General features: G+C 44.1%; 1 protein-coding gene across 2 annotated transcripts in view; it reads right to left on the bottom strand.

Moving 5' to 3' along the window:
* The window catches only part of CACHD1 (cache domain containing 1), a 91,659-nt gene that overhangs the window by 37,063 nt on the left and 38,189 nt on the right, over window positions 1–16,407 (bottom strand). For both annotated transcript variants that reach the window (XM_066192982.1, XM_066192983.1), the window contains exon 4: window positions 6,683–6,789. In XM_066192982.1, the coding sequence (XP_066049079.1) occupies window positions 6,683–6,789 (107 nt within the window). The remainder of the gene's footprint in view (window positions 1–6,682; window positions 6,790–16,407) is intronic.

Here is a 16,407-nt window from a genome sequence, read left to right as displayed (position 1 = left end):
TGGAGCAACTCCAAAATATTGCACAGGTTTGGTGTTCACAGCTTCATAACCAACCTGCTGGCAGGGAAAGGAACAGATCCCATTGGACATCAGGAAGGAACAGATGCCATGGGCATTGGGATTTCTGCCTCATGGTGCACTGAGAATCCTTGGAGAGACCAAGGATTGACGTTCACCCATGGAATCACCAACTTTGCCACACCACTGATCTCACGTGGCTCTAAGTCCTTTAAAACAGAAGGAAAATGCTCCCAGGAGAGAGGGAATGGGAAATCATTGGTATAGGAGGCACAAACCCCCCTCAGCACCACAGCAGGAACAGGATTGTTTTCCACTCAGGGCAGAACGTCCTCTCTGCTTGCAGCAGATTGAAAATAAAATCTGGATGTTTGAAATCTTTAGTTTTTTACCCGGCAAATAAAGTGGATCACACCAGCTTAGAATGCACGAAAAAAAGAAAATATTTCTTTGCCATCTCTCCTTTCACATTGTTTGATTGCAGAACTCCGAGAACTGGCGGAAGAAGGTTCTGATTTCTAGTGCTTCACCTTTTGCTCAGCATTTCCCTTCAGCATCCCCTCAGGACTGCAAATGAGCCAGTTTCATCTCCTGCATCTCCTTCATTATCAAATCTGCCAATATTTGGCTTGGAAAAGACTGCAGGGCACATTCAAACCATAGCCAGACAGTCCACACCCAAATACCCACACTGAGGACGGTCTGAGTCCCACATCCCCCACACTTCAGCACTTACTCAAGTTTCCCAGACTGGCTGTGGCCACGATGTTCTCTCCACATCCAGCTCAGTGTAATTACCCTGCAAAAACCACTGTCCTGGGCTTTCCCCACTCCTCTTTGCCCACAGTGTTTTACACTTCCCACGGAGCCTACAAATCCCACTGGGATGCTGGGCTGGGACTGCAGAGCTCTGTGCAGAAATGCAGCTTCTCCTGAGAACAATTCCCTGCCCCGACGGACCAAGGGCTGCCAGAGATTCCTCATTCCCCTCCAAAATCAACTTTTTCTCTGAACTGCTGCTTCCTCCTGCAGGCGGAAGGACCGTGAGACTATAAAACATTGAAATCCTTCTTTTTCTGCCCAGCCACCAGGATTTCATCGTTCTGGGGGTGAGGTTGACCTGCATAAAGAGGCTGAATTTCTGGTGCTGAAGCTTTTGTTTTGCCTCACAGAACTTGAAAAATGTCATTTCAATGTAGACATGTGAACACACTCAGTTAAAGCCTGGATGAAATAACTTGCTCAGTCTCATTTTACCAACAACGTTACAATAAAGGAGTTTATAATTTAAAGGCTTTGGCTTTTTTTTTTTTTTTAATCCTTGCCATATTAAAGATAAACTTCTCATTCCTGCAAGGCCACGAGCTGTATTTCTTTCCCCACGAGAGTAAGTGGATTTAAAAGCGTTCATTTTCCCCGTAAAACAACTGGGTTTGAAACTCAAGCTCTGCTGTTCCTCCTTTTCACACAGTTGTGCTCATGTTTCCTCCAGCGAGTGTTAGTTCAGTAACACCCTCCCCAGGGACCGCCAATTTTATCCTAACTCTGCTTTTTCCCCCTTTTCTTTTTTTTCTTTTCCCTGTGACCACAGCAGACAATCTCCCCGCAGATAAGCCAAGGCTGAAAAATCCAGACTTTTTAAACACATCCTTATTTTCCATCCACTCAAGCTGCAAGAATGCCCTGCAGATATTCCCTCAATTCTTGCTCCTCGCCAGGACACACAGTAGATGATTATTTTTTTTAACCTAAACCTCACTTTACCCCAACCTTTCCACCCCCTCAGTGCCTGTAGTTTATTCCCACCTCCTCCTTCCAGGAAAACCAGCCCCTGGACAGGTTATTCCATCAAAGGACCCAAGTAAAAAGCTGATCCCTTCATTCTGGACACAGATGGGGAATAAAAGTGGCCAACTTCCCATGAGGTGGCTGTGGTGGGTTAAGCTCCCGCCAGAATTATCTACTCATTTTCTGTTCTGAGATAAGAATTAATAGCAGAGCAAAGCAGGCTCAAAACTTTGAAGGGTATAAAGAATACTTTATATTATTTTTTTACTTTATATTTATTATTTTTAGGTCACTCCAAAGCCTCTGTCCCCTGCACTTCCCCTGCAGCAATAGCTGACCCCAAATCCTGCTGCAGCCTGGAAAAGTTGGGAAGCATTAACACGACAGCATTTGAAATGATCATTCTCTCTAATTATAAATATCTCACAAGGCAAAAAGGACTTTTAGGAAGAAAGCCCTGTGTGATAGAGTTTATAAAACTTCAAAGGGAATGCGATATGATAACACTTAGCACTTCTAGATACCACTTTCCATCTTCAAAGCACAGCCAAATCATTAACTAATTAATCTTCAAAGAACAGCACAAACAGTTCGGGGTGGGGGGGAAGGAACTACTGAACATAATTGCTCGTTATAAAAGGGTTTCGTACAGCCCTCCTCTTTAGCATTACATCTGCTGAGCTGCCCACCTCGGATCTCATCCCACAAAAACCAGGGAAGTTTAATTTTCCGTTCTCCTCTGACAAGTCCCTCCATTGAGAACCCTCACGGTGAAGAAGCAGCACCAAGGAATGTGTTTATTGGACAAGTGAAGACATCCTCCAACTCTGCGGAGAGATCTGATCCAGGATTTTCCATGTCAAACCCAATTCCAGCTCCTGGGCTGTCACCAGGAATAAAAGCTCTGCAGCTCAGCCACAATTAACATTCTGCTGGTGGCATGAGCCAGGACACAGCCCTGCTCAATCCTTAGGACTCTGAAGGGAAAAGAAGTAAAAGAAAAAACTTTTCATTTTAAGGGATGAGACCAGATTCCTCCACTAAAAGGATCTGGAAGGAGAAGTATCAACTCTTCTGCTCAAATAACTCTCGACCATTTATACTCAGCCAAAAATCAATTTAAAATACAGCAATTTAAGGGACATTCCACATTCTGGACTCTTCCAACTCCAGATCTTTTATGATTGTACGATTTTTAAACGATCAACACCTCGAATACAGCAGACAATATTTATTGGGCAATTTGGTGCCACCTCTGCATATTTCTGGGGCGGAGCACCCTGCCAAAGCCGCCTGACTTGGAACAGACATTTCAGCACTTTGAAGGATGAGAAGGAGAAAGATTTACTGGTTCCCTGTTTATTCAAAAGGCAAAAAGAAAAAAAAAAAAACTTCCAAAGGAATCTGATAACATAATGCACTGGCTCAGGGGGAGATTTAATAAATAAAGGACTATTCAGAGTGGTGAGGACAGATCTCTTCATCTAACTGCCCAAAGCCTGTGTCTCCATCTGGAGAATAAAGACTTTCTCCTTATCTATTTTGTAGTAATGGCTAAAAGTAATCCAGATGCAAAGCTCCAACCAAGATAAAACTAAATCTTTCCAAGACTTTAAAAAAAAAAAATCATTTAAAAAACCCACCTAATATCAAGAAAAAACGGAGCTAAAAGTGATATTTTTTTAAAGCTGAGAAGACACACATCAATTTATTCCTCCCTCCTCTAAGATTAATGTTTATTTTAACAAAAAAAAATAAATCCAACAATTCTGGAAAAAAACAGATTTAAAAGCTCCATGAGCTCCATCACCCTCCTTAACACCTCGCTGAGGGTGGAATTTGGGGTTGCTGTCCCCGAGGGCTCTCCCAGGCTCTGCTCCTGCGGCTTTGCAGGAGCCTGCGGTGCAAATTCCGTTCCCTTCCGACACCTCTGACTCCGATCCCACTTTTTTTTTATTCTGGGCCAAGATTAACATTTCCTGAGCTGAGCTCGAGGTCGAGCAGAGCAGAGCAGAAATTTATGTTTTGCCAGGAGCTTTTTATAGGCAGGGATTATTTAAACTGCAGAACTCACGTGGGAAAAGGGGGGGGATACTCACGGGAATTTTACGTTCCGAGTGAAATGAAAAACTCGTTCAGGAAGACAACGCTGAGAACACCCAGAGTTTTTAAAGCATAAAAATAAGTGAGGCAGAGAAGAGCCAAAACAAAGTGCAACAGATATTCCTCCCCAGCTCTGCATGAGGACGCTTAGGAGAGAAAAAAGGAAATGATGGGATCAGGGGGAAATTTTTGTTGGTATTTGATCACCGTCTTCTTTCAGAGGTGGTTTTAGTTTAATGCGAGTATCGATCAATTTATTGAGAATCGGCTCCTGTGCACACCAAGGGCTCTGCCCTGAGGGTGCCCTCAAAGGCAAGCGGTCCCACAGAAAGATAAAATGAAGGGTTTTAAGACACAGATACACTGGTTAGTGCTTTTAAACCCCGTTTCTAAGGTGACAGCATCTCCTCAGCTGGGAGCACTCCATCCCCCTGACCAAAACCGCTTCCCACTCCATTCCTACCCCAAGGCAACTCTTGTCCCAGCCCACGAATTCCTTTGGGCACACAGGAGATCCCAGCCCCGAGCGCTGCCGACACCACCAACACAAACACCCCAAAGATTTCCCGCCCCCAGTTTATCCCAGTGCCCTGCTGACCCCCCGGACGTCCCCAGGGGTCACTCAGAGCCCTGGTGCTGGCGCGGTGGAGCTCATGTGGCCGAGATGAGGAGCAGGGATGGGAAGGTCACAGCGGTGGCTGTCCCTGGATCCCTGAAGTGTCCCAGGCCAGGCTGGATGGGGTCTGGAGCAGCCTGGGACACTGGGAGGTGTCCCTGCCATGGCAGGGGGCCACTGGATGGGCTTTAAGGTCCTTCCAACCCAACCCAACCCCACCGGTGATTGATCTCCCAGACTTTCAAACACAGCAAGGACCAAGGATACTCCCTGGACCTACACAAAACCCCTCTCCTCACTAGGTGTGTGCTCCCAGTACCAACCTCCGTGTCTCAAATTAACCATTCCCACCCCCTTTGCCTGCCTCAACCCACTCCTTCCATCCCATTTCTCTCTTGCAGACATTTCCTCCCTAATCAAAACCTCCCCCCAAGGCTGATTCTGTAAAAGGAGAGCCAGAGGAGAGTCTGCTGTCAATAAATCCCTGTTCTTACTCAATTCCCTCTCCTCCCCTGCTGCCCTTTCCTGCCAATGCCATGGTTTGAAGGTTCTCCTTTCATCAGGAATCTTTCAAGCCAGAGGCAAGGGAAGAGGAGGCACTGGAGCCTCACTGCTGAGCCAGGACAGCAGGAACCTTGAACCCCCACTCACTTGATTTCTCTGAGAATTCAAACCAGAAATTTAAATTATGTTTACCAGAAACTGCAATCTAGTCGCTTTTCGTCACTCAAAAATAAGTTTGAGTAATTGAAGACTTTTTTAACCCCCGACTCCTGAGGTAGAACATTATTTTTACTCAATTTAATTAAAAACCATGCAGTGATCCATTCTATGCCTTGCTCTTACAACAGCGATTCCAAACTTGCCTTTCGAAATGATTCTGATTAATTAACAACTGCATGTGATTTAAACATTATTTTAATGAGTCGCTTGGGTTTGGTTTGGTGTTTTTTTTTTAATAAAGAGATGAGCAAAACAAAGCCCAGCAAATCACAGCGAGTGAACAAAGAGTGCCTGGCGTTGGGATGGAAAACACCACACAAATCATGGCACGTCAGGAAATCAGCCTGGCCAGCACCTGCATCCAAGATGTGGGATACAATGGATGGGATGGAAAAGGATCTATGGGGACTGCTCATTTCTAGATTTCATTAGAAATCCAGAAAGCAAAGCTATTATAAGAAGAGAAACAGCAAAGGGGTTTATAAAAATTTGGGGTTTTTTCCTCCTGTTTGTTGCGAGACGGTGAGGGTGGAATGGCAGGGCTGCCGCTTCATCAGCCCAGTTAATAAAACAAATCAGCATTTTATTTCAAAAGACCTCTGAAAATGAAAACAAAATAAAATAAATCCCAAATCTGCATTATTCCCCGAAAGAATGAACAAACAACACCTCCCCAAAATGAGATCCACAACCAAAGTCAATTAAAGTTCTCTAATTTACAACACTGAGCACCGTAACGAGTTGAAAAGTCAGATGGAACAGCTGGACCAAGGTCTGACTAAACTCAACTGAAATCCCTGGATTAATCCTCGCTGATTAGGATGCAAAATAAAGAAGAAAACCTTGCTGCACCAGAGGCCCAAAAGCTGAATTTTTCAGGGATAAGTCGTGTGTATTTTTGGTTCTAAGCATATTTCTAAGTCCTGAAACGTGTCGAGAAAATGCCCTGACAAGACAAAGAAAGGAAATATTTTAAGATGCCCTCATATTTGGGAGTTTTTGCATATCACATGAGCTGCACTCAGCTAAGAAGATCAGAGGAACTTCCCTGTGTGGCCCCTGCAGCAGCTGACACTGCTGATGCCAAAGCAGACAGGCCTAGGAAGGAGAAAAACCTTGGGGGGAAAAAAAAAATGAAAAGGAAGAAATAAAAAGTGCAGAAAGCACAACAAAATTATCCACGGTAGGCTGGAATAAAATCTTCCTGACATTTATATAAAGTACTTAGACTAAGGGCATTACTTTAGGTATCAGCTTTCAATCATGAAATCTCAAATTAAGAGCAGGGTGACACTTGCAAGGAGAAATAAAAGCCTGTTGCTATGGCAATCAATGCAAATTCTCTGTGCCAAGGAAGTGTTGGAGTCTAATGCGGGAAAAAAAACCCTACAAGAGAAGGAAAAAAAAACCCCAAAGTTGAACTGTGCTGCTCACCAGAATTTAAGTCACGTCCAGGGTTGAAGGCTCTGCTGTTGACAGTGGTCGAGAGTCTGTCGCAGCTGATGGTTCTGGAAACGTTGGTGTTGAAATTCCCGTCAAATCTGGAAAGGCAACGACAGGAACATCATCAAACGTTATTTATTAAACACACATTTACAACAGAAACACATCTTTTTCGTGTTTCACTGTAAATAACTATTAATAGTAAGAGGTTGGAGTTGAAATTCCCATCAAATGTGGAACGACAACGACAGGAACATCAATCAAATATTATTTATTAAACCCACATTTACAACAGAAACACAGCTTTTTAATGCTTCAGTGTAAATAATTATTTATAATAACACGGAGTTCAAATTCCCATCAGATATGACAGGACAACAAGGAGAGGATCAGCAAACATTATTTATTAAACCTACATTTACAATGGGAGCACTTTTTCACGTTTCAGTGTAAATAACTATTAATAGTAAGAGGTTGGTGTTGAAATTCCCATCGAATGTGGAAAGACAACGACAGGAACAGCAACCAAACATTACTTATTAAACCTGCATTTCCAATGGGAACACAACTTTTTAATGTTTCGCTGTAAATAACTATTAATAGTAAGAGGTTGGTGTTGAAACTCCAATCAAATCTGGAAAATCAAGAAAAAGACGCATGAAAAGATGATTATGGAATCAAAGGAGGGCTGGAAGGGACCTCCAAACTCATCCCATTCCACCCCAACACCTTCCCCTGTCCCAGGCTGCTCCAAGCCCCAATGTCCAACCTGGCCTCAGACACTTCCAGGGATCCAGGGGCAGCCACAGCTTCTCTGGGAATTCTATTCCAGGGCCTCCCCACCCTCCCAGCCAGGAATTCCTTCCCAATTTCCCACCGAACCCTGCCCTCCATTGCCTTAAAGCCATCCTGCCCTTGTCCCAGGTCCCTTTACCTCCTGCACTGCCCTGGCTCTGCACAGCCAGGAGGAGAAAGGGACGGACAGACGGACACAAAGGTCTCCTGAGTGTCCTCGTGGTCAGCCCCAGGCTGGGAGATCAGCCTGGGATGCTCTGACAGACCCAAAGCAGCCAAACCTGGGGCTGTGCACGGGTTCATCCCCTCCGCTGGAGCTGTTTGCTGACATCACTGGCAACCTCCTTCCAGAGAACTTCCCCAGCTCGGAGGAAAAGACGTTTCCCAGGAATGCAGCCCTTGGATGAAGGCTGTGGATTTTTTTTCTTATCACCCTTAAAACGTAACCACTTCAAAAAAAAAAAAAAAATCACGGCTCTTTTCCGAGAGAGCGAAAACTGTTGTTGATTTTTTGTTGGCTGAAGGATCTCCAGCCCGAGATTGATTGATAACGGATGGGTTCCACAAAAACCCTGTTTATCTTGGGGCAAACCCAAAAAACTGCACGTTAAACATCTCCATCCTAAAGAAATATTTCCGAGCAAGGCTGAAGAACAACCCCACAGTGAAAAATAATGACTTTTCAGGATGTAAACGGATTGTCCCAGAGCTCCCATCAAAATCTATTAGTGACGGCAACACGACGCCTTGTTAGCAACCAACATTATTCATTCATTGCATTAAAATGCTTCAACATGCTCCAAAAATCATCCAAGGCCTCAGCTCTCCTCAGGAAGCCACTGTTAGTTACCCGCCAGGAAGATGAATTTGTGGACCCCCAAATAATCTGCAGCAGAGCTGAAGGAGGAAACAAAAAAAATAAAAATAAAAATTCCAGCAGCCCCATCCCATTCCCTCCTTCTTACAGCAAAAAGGAAATACAGTTAATGGGGAAAAAAAGCATAAATAAAAGATGAAAAAAATGTTTTAAATCCCACAAATTAAAGACCAGACCTGCCAGGCCTGAGAAAGGGCTGCCCCACACTGGGCCAGGTGGGATGTGTGCCTCAAATCTTTTTTCAGGCGCTGTTTTGCCTTAGAATTGACTTTCTGCACCTCGCAAGGGAGTGGTTTTGGTTCCGTGGCACAAAGACCTGGAGAAGAGAGCAGCTCCCATCACAACTGCAAATCAGGACCAGGAACTGGCAGCACCGTGGCGAATCTGCATCCCAATATTTGTCACCATTTTAACGACACTGGAGAATTTCCCACGTGCTTCCAGGTTTAATTCAGAGCGCATTATTCATATATTCAAAGCCACAATTAAAACCACTGCTAAGTGGCCTTTCCAACCAACGTTCGGAATTCTTAGCTAGAAATCCTGGTTTTACCTTTCCTACCATGTTTATACCTCGCTCATTTTCCACTCAAGTTTCAAACTGTACAGACCTCCCCATCACTCACTCCGGAAGAAGTTAACAAACCAAAAATATTTGTGTTTTAATATTTGAAGACAAGCATTGATCAGCACCTTCTTTTTGCACAGGAGACAATTTTTACCAGTGTCTCCCTAAATTTTTGCCAGTGTTTTCCTAAATTCTTACCTGTGTCTCCCTAAATTCTTGCCAGTGTCTCCCTAAATTCTTCCCTGTGTCTCCCTTTTTTTACCAGTACCTCTCTTAATTCTTAACTGTCTCCTTTAATTTTTACCTGGGTTTCCCTTTATTTTAACCAGCGTCTCCTTATTTTTTTCCCCAGTATGTCCCTTAATTCTTACCTGTGTCATCCCTAATTTTTACCAGCGTCTCCCTTAATTTTTACCAGTGTTTTCCTAAATTCTTACCTGTGTCTCCCACAATTTTTTATCAGCGTCTCCCTTCGTTTTTTACCAGTATCTCCCTAAATTTCTACCAGTGCTTCCCTTGATTCTCACCAGTGTCTCTCCCAGTTTTGCCAGGATCACAACTACAAGGCGGACAAAAACCTCTTGAGATTTCACCCAAAATGTTCCAGGTGACAACACTCAGAAAATCCTCCAGAATCCTCATCAAATTCTTGCCAGTGTTTCCCTAAATTCTTACCCGTGTCTCCCTAAAATTTTTACCAGTGCCTCCCTTAGTTTTTTACCAGTATCTCCCTTAATTTTCACCAACGCCTCCCTTGATTTTCACCAGCGTCTCCCACTTTTGCCACAAGCGTGACTACAAGGAGGGTAAAAACCTCTCTTGAGATTTCACCCCAAAACGACCCAGGTGACTTAAGACAATCCTCCAGAACCCTCATCGAAAACCCCCACACCAAAATCATTAAGACGCAATTCTGGGGTGTGCTTTTTAACGGATTTCAAGCCAATGAAAGACACTGGCCGAGAGATTCGCTTCCAAGACAGCATCCCCCTTTTCCCCCTGCCCTCCCTCTCTTCCTCCTGGATCCCCTTTAATGAAGAAGGGCTGGAAGCTGCATCCCCGGGGAGCAAACAGAGCCGCGACTCCCGCTTTGATCCGGTCCCCGCGGAGCTCGGCGCTCCCCTCCTGCCTCCCCCAGATCTCGCCTTGATTGACGTCGGCTCTGATGTGCAGAACCGCTTTGAACTTCACACACCAAATTCCCATCGGGCTCCCCGCTCATTTTTATTCCCCTTCAACGGGATTTACGAGCGGCGGAGAGATGGGCGAGCGGAGGAGATGAAATGAAATTTGCAGGAGGCTTTGAGTCTGACATCAAAACGGAGAGGGAGCTCCAATTGGATTTTGCTCGGCCTGGATTTCCAGCGTAAATCAACTTCTTTTGTGGGCTCGGAGTTTAGGGGGGAAACGAGGGAGTTGTGGATAAAAATGGCACTCGAGCAGCTGCTCGGGGCTTCGTATTGTTTTAAGAGTCTTTTTCTCCTTTTCTCGCCGTTCGTACAAATTCAAGCTGACATTAATATGCAAATGAAATTACATAAGTCCGCTCAAAATCTCCTTTGAAATTCCCAACTAGGCCTTGTTTGCTTGATTGCAAGGCAAGATTTTAATTCATATTTTACATAAATACTTAAATACAGGGTTCCCACTGCAGCGAAACGGAGTGCTGGAAAACAATGTTTTTATGAATAAATTCAACAACAACCACAAAAAAAAAAAAAAGCTACTGATGGTTCAGTTACACAATTTCTTCTGGCAAGGCACCAAAGCTGCTCCCATTATTTCAAGAATTCTTGAAAAATCCAAGTATGGCTGCTCTCAGATGTAAAGAGAATGTATTATTGGAAGGAGGATTCAACCCAGGAACAAAAACTATTCCCAACCTCGCTTTTTCAAAAGGAATTTCTATTCCAAGCCCCATTTTTTCATGAGGAATTTGGCCACATTGGAAGTAAAAGCAAGAGCTCGGGAGAGGAATTTCCTACATACCTGCAGCACTTCATGGACAAAAGCTGCCAGGCCCAGGACTGTACACAGTCCCTGCATCTCCTAGAACCCCCCGAGCTTTATTGCAACCTGAAACTCTGTCAGAACAGCAAACACATCTTAAATTTGATTTATGGTGGCCTCCCCACTCCTCCTCTGGAAGTGCAGCTCTTCAGATATTGCAGCAACCCAAGGAACTGAATGGGATTCCCGTTATCTCCCACTTAACTGCTCCAGAGAGGAAAAATAAACACAGAGAGAGAGCTGTGATAAAATTGAACTGCATTAGCAAATATTTAACCATCTGTTAAAAAAAAAAAAAAAGAAAAGCAAAAACCAGAACACTTCTGAAGGCAGTATCACAGTCAAGGAGTAAATGATTTCCAAATAGAGGTTTGTAAACTCCCTTATTCAAACAGCTCCATTCATGTTTGCGATGCACCGCTGCCAAGCAGGGTGTTTTACCAACAAATATTTCTCCATTCCGGCTCCTTCCACAAACCTGGATAAATGCATTCCCTAAGCTCTTATCAGCATAGTTAAATAAAGAGCAAAAACAGATTTTCCAGCTGCCTTGCAAGGCAGCCAAAGTGGGAGCATTAATGAACACCAGTGCCCCTGAACAGATGGATTTTGGAGACCTGGGGCAACTTCCCGTGAGAAGCCAGCAGTGAAATCCACTTGTGGCCTCCAGGGTGGGAAGGGGGACGATTCCAGCAGCAAAAGGATCCATGCCCAACAAGGAGGTGCAGTGAGGGACACTCGGGCCACTCTTCTGCCTGCTCCCATCTCATGGAAACTGCACTTCCCTCCTCTCCCAGACACCAGGACGTGGAATGCTGAAGCACATCAGAGTGATGGCTCTCAAAACTGGGCTGAGAGGAGGGTCAGGCTTCGTTCAGGCAAGACTTTTTGTCTCCCTTTAAAAGCATCGTCCGGGTTTTGTTGGAAAAGCTGCAGGAACAGCTCACAAATGCATCTGAGTAATACTTTTTTTTTTTTTTCCTGGAAGGTGATCCCACTGCAGCCACCGCTGTGTTGAGAAAGCACTGGCAGGTTCTCTGTGGCCCCTAACACAACCAAGTTCCCTGGCAAACTGGAACTACAGAAAGCCACTTCTGGAAGTCTCCCACAGGAGAGCATCAGTCACAATTTCTCCAGAAAAAGGCATTTTGTGTAATGCATACAAGACAAATAGGCAAACATTACACGCATGTCCAGCTTATTCTTTGAGCGGAAGGAGTTTCATTTCCTTTCATCTGCAAATATTCCGCATAAACCACCTCCTTATCTGCCTGTTGCCATCCAGGCCAGCAACACCTCTACAAATGAAGTTATTCCAGTCACCACTCCCAAGTCAGACCTCTGTAGAAACCCCCTCAATGCTTCCAAACCTGCTTCCCAAAACTCATTTCTTAAACCCCTATTTAGACACTTCTCACAACTGACACATATCCCAGAAGTTCCCACTGCAGGTACTTCGGGGCTTTTGATAAATAAGTTGTGTTTATTCTTTCCCTCCCTTCTTGCTGCTACATCAACCCATTCCAGATCCGAGATTTCCTCAATATCTGCTGAGGCCTTTCAGGCACAAAAACCAGGAGACTCCAACTTGTACACAAAGGTATTTATCCTCTTCAGGAGAAAGACACTTTAATTAAAACATTGTCTGGTAAATCACCGCCCAATTCCATCGCGATAGGGAATGTCTGGAGACAGCATGAAATCCCTTCCTCATGGCTTATTCGGCAGCCTGTGTTGGTGAGGAAACCCAAAGGCTCGTGTTTCCAGCAGGGATTTCTTCCAAGATTAGAAGAGGTCACTTGACATCCATTTTCCTTATCTCCCATCAGTTTGCTAAGAGCCCAGAGCACTTTATCCGTGTTACCTCCGTGCGCTTGGAGCAGCTTCTTCCCCTGTGCTCCGGGCACTTCCCCAGCGCCTGGGAAAAGGAGCTGCTCCTGGTCCCCAGGCTCTGACCCCAGGGCCACAAACACAGCCTGGATGGTCGGGCAGGTGTTTGGTTTTATCTTCTTCTTGCCGGCGTCGGGATGAAATGCTCAAGACGTATTTCTTGTTCAGACTCAGATGTTGATTAATCCTTATCTACATTACAGTCTCACAAGCTGTGAGTTCTACAGGACTAAGTGAAAAATGGAGCCCTGCGTCACTCTCTCTATGAGACCTTTTAAGGACAAACTGCCCAATTAGGAAATGACACCTGAATTATTTTGACTTTTAACCCAATAACCAACCACCCGTGGCCGCAACGCAGAATTTTCTATCCAATTACAAAACACCACCCAAACCCACGGAGAAGAAGGTGAAAAAGGAGTGGCCTCCACCCTAAATTCTCCATCTTCCTTTATATATATATACATATATATATAACTATATTCTAAACCCTTAAACTCTGTGTTTTCCCCCCTGTGCTATCACACCCTTCTATCCAAACCCCACACCCACAATCCCAGAGCTGTCACTCAGTTTTGGGAGCCTTTTCCACGGCCTCAGGTCCAATGCAGTGTTTGCTTGGGGGTCAGAGCCTGTCAGCACAGAGAGTCTGAAATTCCCAGTGCCCAGGGTTCCAGCAGGGAGGCACCAATTTCCACACCAAGCATGTGGGAGCTGGATACCTGGAGAAAGGATCAGCAAAAACCAGAGGGGAACACAAGTCCCTGGCCAGCTCACCCCTCCTCAGCAGTGCCTGCACACGGATTTAGGCGTGGGATTATTTCCCTGTGCCCAAGCACTTTTAGAGCCTTTGGCAAAGCAGCTGAGAGTAATTTTATCAGGAAATGTTTGTTGGATTAAGGCCTTGCCAAAACCACTCAATAGCCACTGACTGCGCTGCCTCATCCAGCTGGGTTTGCATATCCCAGTTTATTTCTTTTCGCCACTTTCCAAACCAAGGCAGCTCCATTGCAGAACCCTGCCTTGGAGGGGGCACAAACACACACTGCTGGTCTGACACCACTGAAACCAGAATATCTGGGGTACAAAACAGCAACCAAAAGCACAGTCAGGCGGGGATTTTTTATCCAGACTGGAAACTCACACATTTGGGCTCCTCACTGCAAGAGCCAACACCATGGAATGGCAATAAAATAAATATTGCCAATATCCCTGTCACATCTCACTTCTCATTAAACAACCAGTTTAAATGCCAGGTTCATTTTCTAACCCAGTTGGTGCTTTGTTAGGTGCTGTTTTCTGTCATTTACTTATAGCCACCAGGTGTGGGAATCTCAAGAGTTTATCCCAAGCAGCATGACAAAGCAACGCTTGGATTTTCAGGAGAAATCATCAGGCAAACTCATGGATAATTTTGTTAATGGCAGCAACAAATACAAACTGAAGTCAGGAATAAAATAAAATAAAATAAAATAAAATAAAATAAAATAAAATAAAATAAAATAAAATAAAATAAAATAAAATAAAATAAAATAAAATAAAATAAAATAAAATAAAATAAAATAAAACAAAACAAAACAAAACAAAATAAAATAAAATAAAATAAATTTCCCTACAGAATAGTTCATCCTTCCCAAGTTAATTTCCCCCAAACCAATCCAAACTTGCAGCATTCCCAACTCTGTCAATCAGCTGGACAATAAGAGGTTGAACACCACCAGATGAACAGCCTTAAATGCTGTGGGGAAAACTTTCAAACCTACCTCAAAGCAAGTAAAAATACCCTGAAGATAATGCACCTCTGACACTGTTCTTGCCCCGAATGTTTGCTCAAATAAAGAGGCCACATGAGAAAAAAAAAACCACTGAGAGTTCAGGAGCTGTAACACAAACATTTCACAACCCTCCACAAGGAAAAGCAAAGCCCTGAGGACTCAGACACGGCCAAGGCACAACCCAAGGCAAAGGATCTCATGGAAAAAGCGATTTTCACAGACAAATCTGGGTCTTTTCCCACGTGACCTCTTCTGCAGCAGCAGTTAATAAGTACTTTAACCCAAAAATTGTAATTATTGTTGCTTTAACACCAACACGGAATGTTCTAAACACCAAGGATAAGCTGTTAGCAGCAGCAGCACATCCAATTTAACGTCCTGCAAGTGCAGGCCCAGTTAGCCCATGAATTAAACACGGAAGAATTCAATATATGATCGTAATATCCAGGTGAATCAGCTTCTTCCCTGATATTTTAACCAAACTGGGGAATCTCCCAGAAAGGTGATGCCACAGGGAAGGAAAATGAAAGGAGGAGCGGCAGATGGGAAGAGGCAAAAAGGGGAGAAAAACTGAAATGATGGCTGAAGAATTTAGACAAATCATGCAATTAACGAAGCACGGAGCTAAAACTTGGAAGTTTCAAACAGAAAATACATTTTTACGTTATTTTTCGTGCCTTGCAGATGATTTCCTACAGACAGCACTGGGTCCAATGGCCAAACAAGCCTCAACCAGGTCTTGCCAAGGTCCAGAACATCCAGAACATTTAATTATTGATCCAAGTTAACTAAATAACGAGAATCACACTGTAGAGTCGGCATGAGGAGCTGCACAATCAGCAAATTCACCCCTCTGCTCTGCCAGCTGTTTTGTGTTTTAAACCACTTCCTGGGAATGATTCTTGTGCAAGTTCACCACAGGTAAAGAAATTTCTAAAGGACTTCCAAGTTAGGTAATTTTGGAGGACAAAGTGAAAAGGAATTCACTGAAGTTTCCAGACTAAAAGCAGACTTCTCTTTTCAATGAAAAATGAGGCCACACTGACAATAAATCCCATTTGTCCTTCCCCTCAGCCCTTGCTTGGAAGGTGTTCCTGCCTCCTGCTGATTCCCGCATGGATTTTGTGATCAGAGGGCAGAAAGGTTTTCATCCTCAAAGAATTCCTGACCCTTTTGTCCACGCTGCCAACAGCCTGGATGTGCCAGCATTTTCCACAGGCACCTTGTGCAGCAGGAACTGCAGAGAGACTTCCAAACCTGTGCCCTTGGAGTCACCTGATGACCCAAATTACCTTCCTCCCTCTCAAATGTTTTAAAATCAGACTGAGATATAAACAGTAAAAATCAGTCTGCGATCAAGGTTTGCATGAACAGGAATTTACTCTTGTTCTTTTCAAGCTCATATGGAAGTAAATGCTTAGTATGTTCAGCATTTCAAGAAAATTACTCCTCTTTTATCGGAAAAATCTTCTATCACACATTTCTACACTTAGAAAACCCAAAGAAATTTCTGCAAATATGCAGCACAAAAAAAAAGATTAAAGACAACCAGCTGCCTGGATTTAGCCCACTCAAAACCGCCGTATTTACAACCAAACCAAACTGAACATGGACAAACCCAGTTTCCAAGCAATGGACTGGATCTCACGAAACCTCTGCTATCAAACAGCAGCACGTCAGGCCGATTAAACTGGAACACAGCGCTGCTGCCATGTGATGGACTGACCAACTCGTGATTTTGGTTACTTCAAAGGACAGAAAAAGGTCCCATGACCAGCTTGAGGAGAGTTATTCAGGGCAA

Source organism: Chamaea fasciata, unplaced genomic scaffold (assembly GCF_029207755.1).
Source record: "Chamaea fasciata isolate MVZ Bird 193981 ecotype frontalis unplaced genomic scaffold, bChaFas1.0.hap1 SCAF_10, whole genome shotgun sequence".
Classification (NCBI taxonomy): Eukaryota; Metazoa; Chordata; class Aves; order Passeriformes; family Sylviidae; genus Chamaea; species Chamaea fasciata.
This window is presented reverse-complemented; position numbering and strand designations above follow the sequence as displayed.